General features: G+C 51.7%; 1 protein-coding gene across 2 annotated transcripts in view; it reads right to left on the bottom strand.

Annotated features, from left to right (window-relative positions):
- Window positions 1-17,923, bottom strand: part of GRIPAP1 (GRIP1 associated protein 1) — a 50,499-nt gene extending 32,576 nt beyond the window's left edge. Inside the window, exons 1-19 of one of the 2 annotated variants that reach the window (XM_077284206.1) lie at window positions 17,754-17,923; window positions 13,912-13,978; window positions 11,900-11,961; window positions 11,421-11,447; window positions 10,927-11,034; window positions 10,701-10,845; window positions 10,262-10,401; window positions 10,134-10,182; window positions 9,325-9,395; window positions 9,165-9,200; window positions 8,732-8,763; window positions 6,074-6,121; window positions 5,893-5,992; window positions 4,367-4,444; window positions 4,137-4,229; window positions 2,775-2,909; window positions 1,557-1,652; window positions 1,261-1,473; window positions 429-542 (exon numbers count right to left, since the gene is read on the bottom strand). In XM_077284206.1, the coding sequence (XP_077140321.1) occupies window positions 429-542; window positions 1,261-1,473; window positions 1,557-1,652; window positions 2,775-2,909; window positions 4,137-4,229; window positions 4,367-4,444; window positions 5,893-5,992; window positions 6,074-6,121; window positions 8,732-8,763; window positions 9,165-9,200; window positions 9,325-9,395; window positions 10,134-10,182; window positions 10,262-10,401; window positions 10,701-10,845; window positions 10,927-11,034; window positions 11,421-11,447; window positions 11,900-11,961; window positions 13,912-13,978; window positions 17,754-17,795 (1,656 nt within the window). In that variant the 5' untranslated portion in view covers window positions 17,796-17,923. The remainder of the gene's footprint in view (window positions 1-428; window positions 543-1,260; window positions 1,474-1,556; window positions 1,653-2,774; window positions 2,910-4,136; window positions 4,230-4,366; window positions 4,445-5,892; window positions 5,993-6,073; window positions 6,122-8,731; window positions 8,764-9,164; window positions 9,201-9,324; window positions 9,396-10,133; window positions 10,183-10,261; window positions 10,402-10,700; window positions 10,846-10,926; window positions 11,035-11,420; window positions 11,448-11,899; window positions 11,962-13,911; window positions 13,979-17,753) is intronic. The other variant, XM_077284207.1, reaches the window with a different exon arrangement.
- Window positions 17,924-18,385: the final 462 nt, after the last annotated feature.

The raw sequence follows: 18,385 nt of genomic DNA on the forward strand, positions 1-18,385 counted from the left end.
TCGAGCGCGGGTGCTGAATGTAATTGTGTGCCCCCGCTGACCGTATGCCCTGTACGGTATATCCCATTTACGGTGGGAGCCTATGGGTGATGGGTCTATAGGATGGCACACGTGGCGCCTTCCCTATACCTGGGCAGATCCTGCCAATGTATTCATCTGATATAAGGCTGGTAACAGATGTGAACAGAACCTCAGGGCACATTCGGGAGAACACAGTCTGGGACAGTGAGTGCTCCTGTACCCATCCGCGATGCGGACAAACCCGGCGATCTGCACACGGACCCAGTCACATTCACCATTTGTGGCCATGACTGGTCTGGGCAAGGTGACGTTAGTCTGGACGTAGCCTTACGTGTACGGGTTATACAAAGCCTGCAAGGATGGGAAGAGTGACATTGATAAACCGACAGATTATCCCTCACACTTACCTCTGCCTCCTTCAGCCGCCGCTCGAACCAGCCTTTGGTTCCTTCCAGGGACTGAATCTGTAGGCGCAGTTCTTCTGTCGTTTGCTGCAATCCTTCCAAATCCCGACTTCGAGCCTAAAAGCAAATTGCAAACAGATGTAGACACAAGTATCTACCACCAGAGACTGAGCTTAAAAAAGCAAACCTCAGACTCTATCAGGGGTCCCCAACCTGTAGCTCGGGGGCCACATGTGGCTCGCGGCCCCATGAATTGTGGCTCGCAGCTGTCTGCCACCTTGGTGCATTATCTCCATATCTAGCAAACAGGTATGAAGAGCACATCTGGAAATGGTGAATTTTGTGAGCAGCTCTACACGAAACAGCAGATCTGCATGCACATATACTCGTCTTAGGGGTTTAGAGATAATTTAAGTATGGTTCACTGTAGACTGGATGACAAACCTGTCAGCGGAGGTTTTAGAAGCTGGATGTGACAGTGTCTTGGGAGTGCTTTATAGGAGAATACTAAATGGGGTATTGTGGGAACCTCTGGATCTTAATATACTTCTTTGGGATGATTTTTGTGGGAAAGCTTTGGTTAACATTATGTCTGTAACGGGGGCTTTGCTTGCCACTATTGCAAGGGGGGTGGGAACTGAATGTGGCTTGTGACCCTCTCTCAAGGCTGGATGTGGCTCGCGACCCTCTGTCAGAGCTGAATGTGGCTCTCAAGGTCAGAAACGTTGGGGACCTCTGCTCTAGGTGGTTACAATAATCAGTACACCTGCCTTCCTTCCTTGAAGTCTCGGGGCATGGGTGACCACTGTGGAGGTCACCTGTCAGTCAGCCGTACCTTCTCATCTCTCAGCTGACCTCTCAGCTCTTCCTCACCGCGGTTCTTCTCCTCGTGAAGCTCCCTCAGCTCCTTCTCGTACTTGGCCCTTATACACAGCACTTCCTTCTCGTGCTGGAGCTTTATGTTCCCCACCTCTTCCTTGTGCCGTGCCTTCTCCTGCTGCATCTCGATGGCCATCTCGTCCAACATGCCTTTCCGCTTATCGGCGCTCTGAAGGGAACAGGAGCCGCAGTCATCTGCCTGATGTGAGGAGGACAACAATGGAAAAGGGAAGGTGCAAAAACCCCAAGTACCTTACGGGCTTCTTCGAGGTCCTGCTGCAGCTGCTGAGCCTCCTGCTTCTGCTCCTGCAGCTGCTCCAGCAGTCGGCCATTGGCACGGCTGGACTCCTGCCCAAACGAGAGAGAGGGGGATACAGTGGACACCTGTGACATATTACCAATAGTAGTATCCCTCAAAGGGGCGTTACGGCTGGTGCAAATGAAAGATGATCTATAAACGAAAAGTTATGAAACCACAATACCCCTTTAACACCTTCCAAGCTAATTTTCAGTTGTTGTGCTTTTGTCTCTCCTCCCTTCTTTCAACTGCCATGGACATAGCTGTAAGAGGCTTGGTTTTTTGTGAGACGAGTTCTAGTTTTGGATGGCGCCATTTATTTATGTAATGCACCAAGAGACAGGAAAATGTTCCATGTGTAGTGAAAAAAAAAAGTCTGCCTTTGTTCCGGGGGGTTCCCTCTTACTTTTGGGTCGGTGACATTATGGCGACACTGAAATTGAAGTGTTTCTAATTTGACAGATCGGACTTCAGAAGACATGGCGATGCTAAATACGTTTATTTTAGTTATTTTTTGAATTGGAGAAAGAGGAAAGATACAAACTTTTTTATAAACCTTTTTTTTAGAAATACTCTCACTTTTTCTTTGACCCTGTGATTGTTTGATCATGTGTATTATATACTGCACTACTTCAGCATAGCAATACGTAATAAAATGAATGATCTTAGGGTGGGCTTCATTGCAGTACAAAGTTGGCAGCAATAGGGGTCTTCAGTAGTCCCTCAGCTGTCAGGGAAGCCTGAAGTGGATGGCAACGACACACAGACAGCACCCAAGTGCACGGCACAGGCTCAGCTCATGAGCGCGCTCCATACACTGCACATGACATAGGAGCACCAGTAAGTCTTATGTCAGGAAGGGGTTAAGCTGCTTAGCTGGTCTTATGGTGTACAATAAAATGTGAATAATAATATCCTCCATGTAAGACCACTTAAAATGAAAGATTGACGCTGCACTGCTTAGTCTGATGACGACAGGTCCCTTCTGTTTGCTGGACACAGATATTACATCAGAAGGGGGCCTGCGCTCATCACCATCTGTCAGTGGTGCAGCCTCAGGCTTCAGATGACCGTATATTGATTACTTGTAAGAGAAGCCACTATGAATGGTAGACACCGGTGGAGCCCGCGGGTCTGGTAATTGGCCCGGTGCCCCTACTAGAACAGCCCACCTGCAGCTGGGTTTTGAGGTCCTCTCTCTGGGCCAGCAGCGCCTCCTTGTCATTCTGCTGCTGCTGCACTTCTGCCGTCAGCGCTGCGCCCTGGTCCCGTAATAAGCTGAGCTCCTGCGTTCTGGACGTCTGAATCTACACAATGAAGGAAAGGTTTGTAATGGACGCCAAGAACAGGAATGGACAGAACGACGCACGGAAAAAGTGACACAGGACTGTGCAGCCCATGCTGAAGGATGAAGGGGGCAGCCATGCAAATCGTCAGGTGGTGATGAGATGTGGAAGATGGAGGCATACAAAAGTCAATGAGAACCATGAATAATTAGTTACCATAACTAAACCTTTAAATCATTTTGATATGGTGCCGCCTTTGTTCAGAGCGGTCCTGAGACCCCCACCAATCACTCAATCTAGGGGGCAGAAGAGCTCATCTCATGCTCAAGTGTGCACAAAGTGGTGAACGGACCAACCAAAATTAGTTAAAATTGTAGGTCTCACAAGAATGTGCCACTGCTTTATGATCTGACCTCTATGATTCCCCTTCCCCCCCATCGAGCCCCTTTAGTTTTAGTTTGAGCAGTGGCGCCGTCCAACTTCTGTGCAGGGAAACTGCAGCATGGCACTAAGATGGGGTCAGGATCAGTGTGAGGGTCCCCGAGGTCACACTACCACTGATTATGAAGTGATAGCCTATCTAAGGGATACACCATCACTTTAGCAAATAGAAATATCCCTTTAAGACACATGCAGATGGATGTATTGGACACTGTACACACCATCCCCTCCACCAATAATGCAACGGTCACATTAACATTTACCCCAGAGCCCAATTTTTGCCCATGAATGGTGGTAAGTCCAGATGTGCAGCTGCGTCCTGTGCGGGAACTCGGCCCCATTGCACCTTAATTTTGCTCATCATAGGGGTCCCAACAATGGCCATTTTTGCTTTTTACAGGATACCCCCAGCAGAGCACAACGTAGCACATCACGTGACCCAGACACCACATCTACATTGCTTTACAGGGGGAACATAAAACCTAAAGCTCGCATAGTGATACAAGATTAGAAAAACATGGCAGCTTCCTTCCACAAACTACGCCACCTCTGTCCCAGGTCTAGTTTTACAACTCAGCTACATCGCAAATAAAGAGGCTAAGCTGCAATACCGCACCGCATACAATCTGTAGACGGGGTGGCGCTGTTTTGGGGAAGGAAAATAAATTTGAAAAAGCAGTCCTGCCCCTTTAATTATTTTCAGCCAAACACTTGCATAAGCAGAGAGGTTTCGCCAAGTGTGATTGAGAGGATGGCAGTGAGACGGGGCTCGTCATATGATCTGGGTAATGTTGAGGGGTGTAGTACCTGCTCCAAGGCGGCTAGGTTGGTACGCAGGGCATCGTTCTCTGACAAAATGTTGTCAACCTGCTCCTGGCTCTCGGCGCTTTGCCACGCTACCTATACCCGGGGAAGGCAGCGGCACAGAGGAGCCGAGGCGACGGGGGGACCGGAGAAGAGCAGGAGAGAGAGTTCAGTGCTGGAAACACAAGATGGCGCTCAGCGGTGCCAGGCCTGGGGGGCAGTGCCCAAGGTACCTGCTCTTGGAGTCCTTGAAGGGTCTTCTCGTGGTCTTGTTTCAGGCTCTGGATCTGATCCTTTAGGTCAGTACAAGTCTGTAGGGACAAAGCTTAATGTAAGGCAGCGGACCGGTGAAGAAACTACAACCCACAGCATCGAGGAGAGTTGTGCTGCTCTATCTCCGACGGCTATTTTAGAAAACGTAGGGATGGACTCAGGTATAAAGCTACCCCATGTTAGTTCCGCCAATAATGGACCCCCATTGAGGGGGCTTTCCGCCCCTTTCATCCAGAAGGGGAGGGTGATAGGACACAAGCTTTCGTAGGAGGGGAACCTGGACTAAAAGCCATCATGGGTTAATCTGAGGGGCTCGTCCTGACACCATAGTAGCCGCAAGGACTCTCTCGCATGTCCTCCATGCTGCAATTACTACCTTTATGGCCGACACGTTATGTGAGTAGGTAGTAACACAAGATGTTTTACCTGTTATACAATGTACTGCATTCCTAGGCAGCACAGACTTGTTCTACATACTTTCTGATTTGATACATCAGGAAGTCACGTGAAAACTGTAATTTAAAGGGCAAGGGGTGCTGGAAATAGGATAAGCATAGATATTTATCTGTCCTGAGAGCAAGGATCGGGCGTGCGCTGGAGAGCAGCGTGCACACACACATGGATCTTTTAATTTATGTAAGAAAAGCGCATATTGGCAAGCCTCTCATTCTCCAGTCCTGGAGATATCATTGCGATAAGACATGAATGTCATACCCCTTTAACCACTCGTGGCACAGCCACCGTCTGTAGACATCTGCAGGGTCATTTCTAAATGTCTGCGGCTGCAGAGCTTTCACAGACAGGACTCCCAAGAAATGATGGAAGGCGTTAAAGGGCATGTCTGGGCATCTAATATAAACCCGTTGGATAGGTCATCAATATCAGATCAGTGGGGGTCCGATACCCAGTACCCCCCACCGACCAGCTGTTGAATAGGAGTTGGTATGCAGCACCTGTGCTGTTCAGAACCGTTCAATGTCTCCATGCTAGAGCTAATAACAGATTGTGGGGGTCCCGGGTGTCAGACCCCCACTGATCTGAGATTGATAACCTTTCATATAAAAGAGGTAATCAGTGTCAGATGCCTGAACAACCCCTTTAATTACAGTCCCTGCCTGACCATATACACGGTGCTCAATGAGCGCTAAGTATACAGCGCATGTAGCGGCCATGACACTTCCCGATCTTTTCCCTATTTAGAGTCACAGTTTAATAGGTTTTCTAGTGATACTTTGTGCTATTAAATAAAAATAGAAAAATACTTATTTCCTTCTGAGATCACAAAAATATAAAACATATAAAAATGGCATAACAAAATAGCTCCATACCGCATGGAAAAAGAAAAAGGAAAAAATAATCTGAATAACAAACTACAGAGCAAAACTATGCCCAGTGACAAGAGAAGACGTCCGAAGGCTGGCCGGTGGTAAGGAGCGCCAATGTGGAGGCAAGGAGGACATCTTCAGATGCGATCAGCCCTCAGTACCTGCTGAGCCGCGCTCAGGTCCTGCTGCAGCTTCTGGTTCCGGGAGGTCGAGGCTTTCAGCTCTTCCTCTTTCCTTTGCTGGATTTCCTCTATTTTCGTCCTGGTTTGCAGGCAGTAAGGTCAAAAGTCAGCGCTGATCAGAACCCCCACATCTCCCCCGACCGAAGGATGATGGACTCACCGGCTGTCATTGTACAGGGCCTCCTTGTCTGTCTGGAGACGGAGATAACTGTGGAGGACAGAAGAAGTCACACATGGAAGGAGCGAGAGCTGAAAGCAATGCAGGGACAACACTGCCCGGCTGCTCCAACTCATGAGAAACAAGAGCCAAGTCTGCGCTACCTAAGCGAGGAGTCCATTCAATCACAAAAGGCAACCTGTCATTTTGTGTGACTCGACCATGAGCAACTGGAAATCATAATGAGAAAGAAGCTGGGGTGTAGGAGGAGGGAAGCCAAGGAGCAGCGAGAGAAGACCAGGAGAAGAGAGGAGCTCGGGACACGAGAAGAGAGAAGCCCGGGACACGAGAAGAGAAAAGCCCAAGACCCGAAGAGAGAAGCCCAGGACCCGAAGAGAGAAGCTCGGGACACGAGAAGAGGGAAGCCTAGGACCCGAAGAGAGAAGCCCGGGACACGAGAAGGGAGAAGCACGGGACACGAGAAGAGAGAAGCCCGGGACACGAGAAGAGAGAAGCACGGGACACGAGAAGAGAGAAGCCCGGGACACGAGAAGAGAGAAGCCCGGGACACGAGAAGAGAGAAGCCCGGGACACGAGAAGAGAGAAGCCCGGGACACGAGAAGAGAGAAGCCCGGGACACGAGAAGAGAGAAGCCCGGGACACGAGAAGAGAGAAGCCCAGGACTCAAAGAGAAAAGCCTGGGACACGAGAAGAGAGAAGCACGAGACACGAGAATAGAGAAGCCCAGGACACGAGAAGCCCGGGACCCGAGAAGAGAGAAGCACGGGACACGAGATGAGAGAAGCCCGGGACCCGAGAAGAGAGAAGCACGAACACTAGAAGAGAGAAGCCCGGGACACGAGAAGAGAGAAGCCCAGGATACGAGAAGCCCGGGACACGAGAAGAGAGAAGCCCGGGACACGAGAAGAGAGAAGCCCGGGACACGAGAAGAGAGAAGCCCAGGACTCAAAGAGAAAAGCCTGGGACACGAGAAGAGAGAAGCACGAGACACGAGAATAGAGAAGCCCAGGACACGAGAAGCCCGGGACCCGAGAAGAGAGAAGCACGGGACACGAGATGAGAGAAGCCCGGGACCCGAGAAGAGAGAAGCACGAACACTAGAAGAGAGAAGCCCGGGACACGAGAAGAGAGAAGCCCAGGATACGAGAAGAGAGAAGCTGGGATACGAGAAGCCCGGGACCCGAGAAGAGAGAAGCCCGGGACCTGAGAAGAGAGAAGCCTGGGACCCGAGAAGAGAGAAGCCCGGGACACGAGAAGAGAGAAGCCCGGGACACGAGAAGAGAGAAGCCCGGGACACGAGAAGAGAGAAGCCCGGGATACGAGAAGAGAGAAGCCCGGGACACGAGAAGAGAGAAGCTGGGATACGAGAAGCCCGGGACCCGAGAAGAGAGAAGCCCGGGATACGAGAAGAGAGAAGCCCGGCATACGAGAAGAGAGAAGCACAGGATACGAGAAGAGAGAAGCTCGGGACCCGAGAAGAGAGAAGCCCGGGACACGAGAAGAGAGAAGCCCGGGACACGAGAAGAGAGAAGCCCGGGACACGAGAAGAGAGAAGCCCGGGATACGAGAAGAGAGAAGCCCGGGACACGAGAAGAGAGAAGCTGGGATACGAGAAACCCGGGACCCGAGAAGAGAGAGGCCCGGGACACGAGAAGAGAGAAGCCCGAGACACGAGAAGAGAGAAGCCCAGGACCCGAGAAGAGAGAAGCCCGGGACCCGAGAAGAGAGAAGCCCGGGACCCGAGAAGAGAGAAGCCCGGGACCCGAGAAGAGAGAAGCCCGGGACCCGAGAAGAGAGAAGCCCGGGACCCGAGAAGAGAGAAGCCCAGGACCTGAGAAGAGAGAAGCCCGGGACCCGAGAAGAGAGAAGCCCATGACACGAGATGAGAGAAGCCCATGACGCGAGATGAGAGAAGCCCGGGACCTGAGAAGAGAGAAGCCCAGGACCCGAGAAGAGAGAAGCCCGGGACAAGAGAAGAGAGAAGCTTGGTGTCGGGCATGGTAAGGAGAGAGGCCTCGATGCGGAAAAGAGAAAGTGCCAGGCGTGAAAAAAAGAAGGGCCTGAGTACGAAAAGGAGATGGTCCCAGGCACAGAAAAGAGAAGGTGCCAGGTGCAGAAAGGAGAGGGGGCCAACTATGTAAAGGAGCTCGGGAATGGAAGGGAGAAGAGCCAGGCCACAGAAAGGAGAGGGACCAAGCTAAGGGGAAAACAGCTCGGATTTGCCTATTTAGTCTCTTCCTCTTTGTTATAGATTTGTTAATCATGCCAAGTCTTCCCAGCAGTGACCCGGAGCTGAGCAGACTGCTGCCCGGTTCATAGTGTGAGCTGCGTTTTCCCTGACTTGTGGCAGGTTTGGCAGTAATACGTGGTGTCCTGTAACTCCTGAGCCGGTCTACACTTCTTGCTGTGGTTCATGCTGCAGGGAGCAGATCATGTCGCCCACTTTCATGCTGCACAGGTTCCCAGATAATCTTATATTTAGGATTATCAGGAGCCTCATGTCTGATCCAATGAACATTTCACTACATCTTCAGAATAAGAACCACCCTGCCGTACCGCAGCATCCGTACCGCAGCATCCCTACTGCAGCATCCGTACCGCAGCGTTCTGCACCCTCCTCTGTACCCACTAGTCTCTCACCTGTCATGTTTCTTCTTTAACTTTTCAGAAATCTATCACAGTAAAAAAGGAAAAATCCTCATTAGTATCAGATAACAGAATGGCTGGATTATCAGATCTGTGCAATCACTGAATGTGGGAACTTCTGCCGCTTTATCATCCACTTCCTCAGGTTTCACAACTTTTTGCTGTCAGTGTTCAGACCTGATAAAGAGGCACAAATCTCGATTCTTTCCTAACACTTTGCTGCAGTGTATCAGCGCAGGCCTGCAGTCTGGAGCCCAGGCCGCTCAGCTCACAGATGATTGTCTGGATACAAGTGCAGTTAATCCTCACCTGGCTGATGCGTTAGGTCTATACAAGTTTGAACCAGACAGCAAGCAGAGATCTTGCAAATGGGGATGATGATGATGAACACATAGTGTGATAGAGAAGTGCAGAACTTGGGTCGTACCTTTGTACTTTCCTCTTGCAGTTTGGAGAGCTCTCCCTGCACATAAAAATGGAGAACATTTGTGCCAGATCCCTGCCCTGGATCATGTAAGACCAGCAGAGATCGATCGGTATAATCCAGAGAATCTACCCACATAGGACCACAATCCGGCAGTACCAACCTGTAATGCGCTTAGTTTGTCTCTCAGCAGTTTGTTCTCTTCCGTCTGTGTCGCCAGTTTCAGTGTTACACCTGAAGAAATAGAGAAAGTACTCAGACTGTGCTCCATGCTTTACACTGCAGCTCTGATCTGCTAGGGCACAGCTACAAATCAGGGGCTCGTCCTATATATATAGAAGACTGAAATGGTCTTACATCCACCTCCAGGTAGGACACTACGCTGGACCCTCACAGTACTTTACACTGCAGCGCTGCTTGTTGGGATTGATTGCTGTGTAGAAGCACAAGCTCACAGAATTGTTTAAAACTGATGCTTGGAGCCGCAGCTTAAAGGGATTGTCCTGTTCCAAAGATTTTTTTTTCAATTAGCACAGGGATGTAGAAAAAGAAAAAACCTGAGCTTTTACTACACTCCTGGGGTACAGTGCTTCCTTGCATTTGTTAATGGGCTGCAGCGGTGAGGTTACGTTGACAGTACTGCAGCCAATCAATGACCTGAAAACTTGTGCTGTCTACATTGGCAGGACAGCTTGTCTCAGTGATTGACGTGACGTCACCGATGCAGCCGTCAGACCGAAGCAGCGCTGGATCCTGGGAGGGTGAGTAAATCCAGTTCGGACCCCTGAAATGGGTCAGCCCCTTTAAAGACCACTGCAATGGATGATCACTGACCACACTTGCCGCTTTTGTAGGAGATATGGACACGGCATGCCCGATTCTTTCTCCTCGTGGGGATAAGCAGCGTCACAGGTGCCTGGCTATCTCCCTCTCACATGTGGGGGCTGACCTCAGTGATGGCGGCCCACTCACCTTGCAGATTATCCTCCCTTGGCTCCCAGCTACTGGACTGCTCGCCATCCTATAAGAGACAACAGGTCACAAGAGCCGCATCCCTATATACAGCGCACCACTACTGACGCCGGCGCAGTGCAGACCACCTGCTGTCCAGGGCTCTGTCCGTCTGTCTGTACATCCTGGGCCCCGCTCTCCTGACCTGCACCTGAGCTGCGGAGACCACTGGCCGGCGTTTCGTGGCTCTTCAGTGACGCCATTTCCTTCTCATGTCGTTCCTGAATGGCTGCAAAGCAGAAATCACCCCAATAAATGGACATACAAGAAAGCAGCAGGTGTGAACTGTGGCCAGGTAGTAAATGGGAGTTGTATCCGCTCCTGGAAAGCTGGGTGAAATTCAATGTATCTGCCAACGTAGCTGTGCTATTGATATTGTCACCCAGACATGTGAATGGCAAATCTACCCAATGAGGCAGGGGTTGTACGGTGGATAGTCAGGCTGATCTGCCATTCAGTATCAGGGCAAGCTGGGTGATAATCCCCATATGATATAATGGCCCCAATCACTGAGGCTACGAGTCTTACAGCCTATAGTCCTCTGTAGCGCAGTGTTCTCTGCCTGTAGTCTTCTCAGCTCGCCCTCCGCAGCTCCGGGGATGCCCCCCGGAGACGGACCCCCTTCCTTCAGGTGCTGGTTTTCGGTTTCCAGTTGCTCAATTTGGGAGCACAGCTGTGTACAAAGACATGAGTGAGCAAGCAGGCAGCAATAAACCCCACCCCGGAGCGGGCAGACCCCCTAACGTCTGTGTACCTTGGACAGCTCCTGCATTAAGGTGCTGTTCTGCAGCCTGAAGTCATCCTCCTGACTGTGTAGTTTTCCTTGGAGCATTTCGTTCTCCCCCAATAACGCCTCCACCTCCTGCAGGAGCAGTAAGACAGTAACTCAGGACACCAGAAACCACATACCAATGAGATCCCAAAGGTGCCGCCATCCTTAGGTCCCCTCCTGCTTGTATTACTCAGATAGGAGAAGAATAAGTTCAGCTCTGAAGCACTGAATGCAGCACTTAAACCTGCTGTGTAAAGCCATTTATGAGAACGAGCTAAGGGGGCACAGATATTGTACATTGTTACACATATGCCCCCTTAATATTGCTCTAGCCATGCAGCAATCAGACGAGACTGGAAGCCCCTGGAAGCTGCGCCACAGTAATAACTTTATTGCAAGCTAACCGCCATATGCAAAGAATCAGTGGTCCTGCTCATTTCTGGGGGTCCTGCTCATTTCTGGGGGTCCCGTCTTACCTGGGCTTTCTTGCTTTTGCTGAGGGCCTGTGAATAAAGCAGAAACAGTGATAAAAAAACAGAACAGCACCAGGGCGACAAACACAAGAGCAAGGGGAACGACGGAAAAGGGCACACGGCCTCCGCTGCGAGCAGATGGTTAAAGGGACGCTCCAGGGAAAACTAATATACAAGAAAACCCCACTGAGCCCCTTAGACATAGAAAAAAAGGAGATCTGTTAAAGGGATCTTCCTGCAGGAAAGGTCAATGTCTGATTGATGAGGGTCCCAGCACAGAATGCCTGTAGTGGTGGTCACACTAATGGCAGCAGGCGGTCAGCCTCAGGGGGGTAAGGAGACCCCTGTTCTCAGTACAGTAATGGTTCTTTCGCTTTCCATAAATTCTCTGAGAAATGCTCCAGCTGGTTCCCACATTCACCAATTTTTCTCCTTTTTCCCCCCCGTGTTGATAAATCACCAGATGACAGTGGCGACCTCACCTTCTGGGCCTTCTGGTACTCCTTCTCCATGGACACATGCTTCTGACGCAGAGATGAGAGTTCTGGAAGAGTAGATGGTGTTACGGATATGACTGGCAGGTTATCGCGAACGGCACAGTAAAGGGGTCCTCCAGCTAGACGTACAATGTAAAAGGGGCGGTGCAGCATCTTTTACTCTAGGTATCAGCTCAGTTCAGTGGTCAGTCACCTGTGGATTCAAGGGACAAGGTGTCTGACCACCAAAGGCAGAGCCCAGCAGGCACCGATCTGTCACACCTGATTCCGCTTGTGTTGGTAATCACATACAGTGGGTACGAAAAGTATTCAGACCCCTTTAAATTTTTCACTCTGTTTCATTGCAGCCATTTGGTAAATTCAAAAAATGTAATTTTTTTTCTCATTAATGTACACGCTGCACCCCATCTTGACTGAAAAAAAAACAGAAATGCAGACATTTTTGCAAAGTTATTGAAAAAAAAAACCCTGAAATATCACGGTCATAAGTATTCACACCCTTTGCTCAGACACTCATATTTATGTCACATGCTGTCCATTTCCTAGTGATCCTCCTTGAGATGGTTCTACTCCTTCATTGGAGTCCAACTGTGTTTAATTAAACTGATAGGACTTGATTTGGAAAGGCACACACCTGTCTATATAAGACCTCACAGCTCACAGTGCATGTCAGACCAAATGAGAATCATGAGGTCAAAGGAACTGGCCAAGGAGCTCAGAGACAGAATTGTGGCAAGGCATACATCTGGCCAAGGTTACAACAGAATTTCTGCAGTATTCAAAGTTCCTAAGAGCACAGTGGCCTCCATAATTCTTAAATGGAAGAAGTTTGGGACCACCAGAAGTCTTCCTAGACCTGGCCATCCAGCCAAACTGAGCAATCGTGGGAGAAGAGCCTTGGTGAGAGGTAAAGAAGAACCCCAAGATCACTGTGGCTGAGCTCCAGAGATGCAGTAGGGAGATGGGAGAAAGTTCCACAAAGTCAACTAATCACTGCAGCCCTCCACCAGTCGGGCCTTTATGGCAGAGTGGCCAGACGGAAGCCTCTCCTCAGTGCAAGACATATGAAAGCCCGCATAGAGTTTGCTAAAAAAACACATGAAGGACTCCCAGACTATAAGAAATAAGATTCTCTGGTCTCTTGAGACGAAGATAGACCTTTTTGGTCATAATTTTAAGCTGTATGTGTGGAGAAAACCAGGCACTGCTCATCACCTGCCAAATACAAACCCAACAGTGAAACATGGTGGTGGCAGCATCATGCTATGGGGGTGTTTTTCAGCTGCAGAGACAGGACAACTGTTTGCCATTGAAAGAAACATGAATATGGCCAAGTACAGAGATATCCTGGATGAAAACCTCTTCCAGAGTGCTCTGTACCTCAGACTTGGCCGAAGGTTCACCTTCCAACAAGACAATGACCCGAAGCACACAGCTAAAATAGCATAGGAGTGGCTTCAGAACAACTCTGTGACCATTCTTGACTGGCCCAGCCAGAGCCCTGACCTAAACCCAATTGAGCATCTCTGGAGAGACCTGAAAATGGCTGTCCACCAACATTCACCATCCAACCTGATGGAACTGGAGAGGATCTGCAAGGAAGAATGGCAGAGGATCCCCAAATCCAGGGGTGAAAAACCTGTTACATCATTCCCAAGAAGACTCATGCCTGTACTAGCTCAAAAGGTGCTTCTCAATACTGAGCAAAGGGGCTGAATACTTATGACCATGTGATATTTCAGTGGTTTTTTTTAATAAATTTGCAAAACTTTCTACATTGCTGTTTTTCCATCAAGATGGGGTGCAGAGTGTACATTAATGTGAAAAAAATGAACTTTTTTGAATTTACCAAATGGCTGCAATGAAACAGAGTGAAAAATATAAAGGGGTCTGAATACTTTTCATACCCACTGTATCTCTAAAGCTCTACAAGGACAATCCCTTTAAGAAAGACTGTACAGGAGGGATTACTCAGGGAGGATGGGGGTTATACTCACCCTGGCTGTTTTTCCGCAGGTTGTCAGACAGCTGGTAGTTCTGAGTGCGGAGCTCCAGGAGCTGAGCCTGTGATAGGAGAGAGACACATCATGTGATAAGGAGGCAGAGAACGGCTGATAACAGGGAACAATAGCCTTGCTGCAGACGTTAGGTCTGTGGTCCCTGTAATTACAGCAGTCGCTGACCTCGCAAACAAGGACTCCAGTCACACCGAGGGCCGCCGAGCACGGGATGCAGAACTAATGGTGCAGACATGTGACCAGGCAAGCACCGCTGCATGCCGGGAAATCACAGGAATGTGACCCTGTGCCTGGGAAACGGGGCGACAACCGATCAACCAGCCATTACCACCGCCCTCAGAGTTGTCACCCAGCGCTCCATACACTGCTGCACGGACGACAGGGCAGCCCCAGCCTGAAATACGGGGAGTCTGACCGCAGGCGACCACAGAGCTGACAATCTAATCACCCACAACTCAGTGGTGACGGGGACGTTACAGCCAATGATATGGGCACTACCCAGCAGTACCAGGACACCTATGGCTCCTCCCTGCAGCCAACCTCATGCCACAATTACTGACAGGGTAGCACAGGATGGCACCGACAGCAGGGTGAAGGGGCATCACTGATTGGTGACACCACGGCACACCTAGCATGTCTGACGTCACCAGCACCTGGCACACAAGACTGACGTCACTGGCACCTGGCATGTCTGACGTCACTGGCACCTGGCACACACGTCTGACGTCACTGGCACCTGGCACACACGTCTGACGTCACTGGCACCTGGCACACACGTCTGACGTCACTGGCACCTGGCACACACGTCTGACGTCACTGGCACCTGGCACACACGTCTGACGTCACTGGCACCTGGCACACGTCTGACGTCACTGGCACCTGGCACACACATCTGACGTCACTGGCACCTGGCACACACATCTGACGTCACTGGCACCTGGCACACACGTCTGACGTCACTGGCACCTGGCACACCTAGCATGTCTGACGTCACTGGCACCTGGCACACATGTCTGACGTCACCGGCACCTGGCACACATGTCTGACGTCACTGGCACCTGGCACACATCTGACGTCACTGGCACCTGGCACACACATCTGACGTCACTGGCACACACATCTGACGTCACTGGCACACCTAGCATGTCTGACGTCACTGGCACACATGTCTGACGTCACTGGCACCTGGCACACCTAGCATGTCTGACGTCACTGGCACACACATCTGACGTCACTGGCACCTGGCACACCTAGCATGTCTGACGTCACTGGCACACACATCTGATGTCACTGGCACCTGGCACACCTAGCATGTCTGACGTCACTGGCACCTGGCACACATGTCTGACATCACTGGCACCTGGCCCACATGTCTGGCGTCACTGGCACCTGGCACACATGACTGGCGTCACTGGCACCTGGCACACATGTCTGACGTCACTGGCACACATGTCTGACGTCATTGGCACCTGGCACACATGTCTGATGTCACTGGCACCTGGCACACGTCTGATGTCACTGGCACCTGGCACACCTAGCATGTCTGACGTCACTGGCACCTGGCACACCTGTCTGATGTCACTGGCACCTGGCACACGTCTGATGTCACTGGCACCTGGCACACCTAGCATGTCTGACGTCACTCGCACCTGGCACACGTCTGATGTCACTGGCACCTATGTCTGATGTCACTGGCACCTGGCACACATGTCTGATGTCACTGGCACCTGGCACACAAGTCTGACGTCACTGGCACCTGGCACACGTCTGATGTCACTGGCACACATGTCTGACATCACTAGCACCTGGCACACCTAGCATGTCTGATGTCACTGGCACCTGGCACACATGTCTAACGTCACCGGCACCTGGCACACATGTCTGATGTCACTGGCACCTGGCACACATGTCTGACGTCACTGGCACCCCTAGCATGTCCGACGTCACTGGCACCTGGCACACAAGTCTGACGTCACCGGCACCTGGCACACGTCTGACATCACTGGCACCTGGCACACATGTCTGACGTCACTGGCACCTGGCACACAGGTCTGACGTCACTGGCACCTGGCACACACATCTGACGTCACTGGCACCTGGCACACCTAGCATGTCTGACGTCACTGGCACCTGGCACAAAAGTCTGACGTCACTGGCACCTGGCACACATGTCTGACGTCACCAGCACCTGGCACACGTCTGACATCACTGGCACACGTCTGATGTCACTGGCACCTGGCACACATGTCTGACGTCACTGGCACCTGGCACACACATCTGACGTCACTGGCACCTGGCACACCTAGCATGTCTGACGTCACTGGCACCTGGCACACAAGTCTGACGTCACTGGCACCTGGCACACATGTCTGACGTCCCTGGCACACATGTCTGACGTCACTGGCACCTGGCACACGTCTAACGTCACTGGCACACATGTCTGATGTCACTGGCACACATGTATGACATCACTGGCACCTGGCACACCTAGCATGTCTGATGTCACTGGCACACATGTCTGACGTCACCGGCACCTGGCACACATGTCTGACGTCACTGGCACCTGGCACACATGTCTGATGTCACTGGCACACATGTCTGACATCACTAGCACCTGGCACACCTAGCATGTCTGATGTCACTGGCACCTGGCACACATGTCTAACGTCACCGGCACCTGGCACACATGTCTGATGTCACTGGCACCTGGCACACATGTCTGATGTCACCGGCACCTGGCACACATGTCTGACGTCACTGGCACCCCTAGCATGTCTGACGTCACTGGCACCTGGCACACAAGTCTGACGTCACCGGCACCTGGCACACGTCTGACATCACTGGCACCTGGCACACATGTCTGACGTCACTGGCACCTGGCACACAGGTCTGACGTCACTGGCACCTGGCACACAGGTCTGACGTCACTGGCACCTGGCACACCTAGCATGTCTGACGTCACTGGCACCTGGCACAAAAGTCTGACGTCACTGGCACCTGGCACACATGTCTGACGTCACCAGCACCTGGCACACGTCTGATGTCACTGGCACCTGGCACACATGTCTGACGTCACTGGCACCTGGCACACACATCTGACGTCACTGGCACCTGGCACACCTAGCATGTCTGACGTCACTGGCACCTGGCACACAAGTCTGACGTCACTGGCACCTGGCACACATGTCTGACGTCCCTGGCACACATGTCTGACGTCACTGGCACCTGGCACACGTCTAACGTCACTGGCACACATGTCTGATGTCACTGGCACACATGTATGACATCACTGGCACCTGGCACACCTAGCATGTCTGATGTCACTGGCACACATGTCTGACGTCACCGGCACCTGGCACACATGTCTGACGTCACCGGCACCTGGCACACATGTCTGATGTCACTGGCACACATGTCTGACATCACTAGCACCTGGCACACCTAGCATGTCTGATGTCACTGGCACACGTCTGATGTCACTGGCACCTGGCACACATGTCGGATGTCACTGGCACCTGGCACACATGTCTGACGTCACTGGCTCCTGGCACAAGTCTGATGTCACTGACACCTGATACCGACAGATGACGTCACTGACACCTGGTAATGACTGGTGAGCGCTCAGTCCTCAGCACACAATGACTGGCAGGCATCAGCTGATCTTCCACCTCCATTCATTCCGTGTGATAGAAAAACTAACGACATTTGGGACTGCGGCTCTTCACCAAACCCTCCCTACCGCTCACACATGACGTCAGCGTGCTGTTTATCATGACGTCACGCGTCAGTTGTCACCTGAGCAGGCCTCAGTGTAGCGTTACCTGCATCCGCTGGAACTCGTCCTCAGACAGAGCCTGCGCCATCTTCCTGTCACCCACTGTGGACACCGGCAAAGCACCCCCGCTTCCCTGTTCAATGGTATCGTCCAGCCACCACCATAGAGAGATGCCGACTACAGAGAGGAACTGGGCGCAACCAAGGAGGCAGCAGCTGCTGGGATAGAGCGGCGGAGGGGCGTGCGCGCCATCTGCTGGTCATTGACGGTAGTGTACAATAAATGTTTCTGAGTCTCTGACAATTCACTACCACATATGGACCAGAAGCAGCGTGAGATCGGGAGCAGAGAGTCCGGCCCGGGAAGAGCGTGAGATCGGGAGCAGAGAGTCCGGCCCGGGAACAGCGCGAGATCGGGAGCAGAGAGTCCGGCCCGGGAACAGCGCGAGATCGGGAGCAGAGAGTCCGGCCTGGGAACAGCGCGAGATCGGGGGCAGAGAGTCCGGCCCGGGAACAGCGTGAGATCGGGAGCAGAGAGTCCGGCCCGGGAACAGCGTGAGATCGGGAGCAGAGAGTCCGGCCCGGGAAGAGCGTGAGATCGGGGGCAGAGAGTCCGGCCCGGGAACAGCGTGAGATCGGGGGCAGAGAGTCCGGCCCGGGAAGAGCGTGAGATCGGGGG

Source organism: Ranitomeya variabilis, chromosome 2 (genome assembly GCF_051348905.1).
Source record: "Ranitomeya variabilis isolate aRanVar5 chromosome 2, aRanVar5.hap1, whole genome shotgun sequence".
Classification (NCBI taxonomy): Eukaryota; Metazoa; Chordata; class Amphibia; order Anura; family Dendrobatidae; genus Ranitomeya; species Ranitomeya variabilis.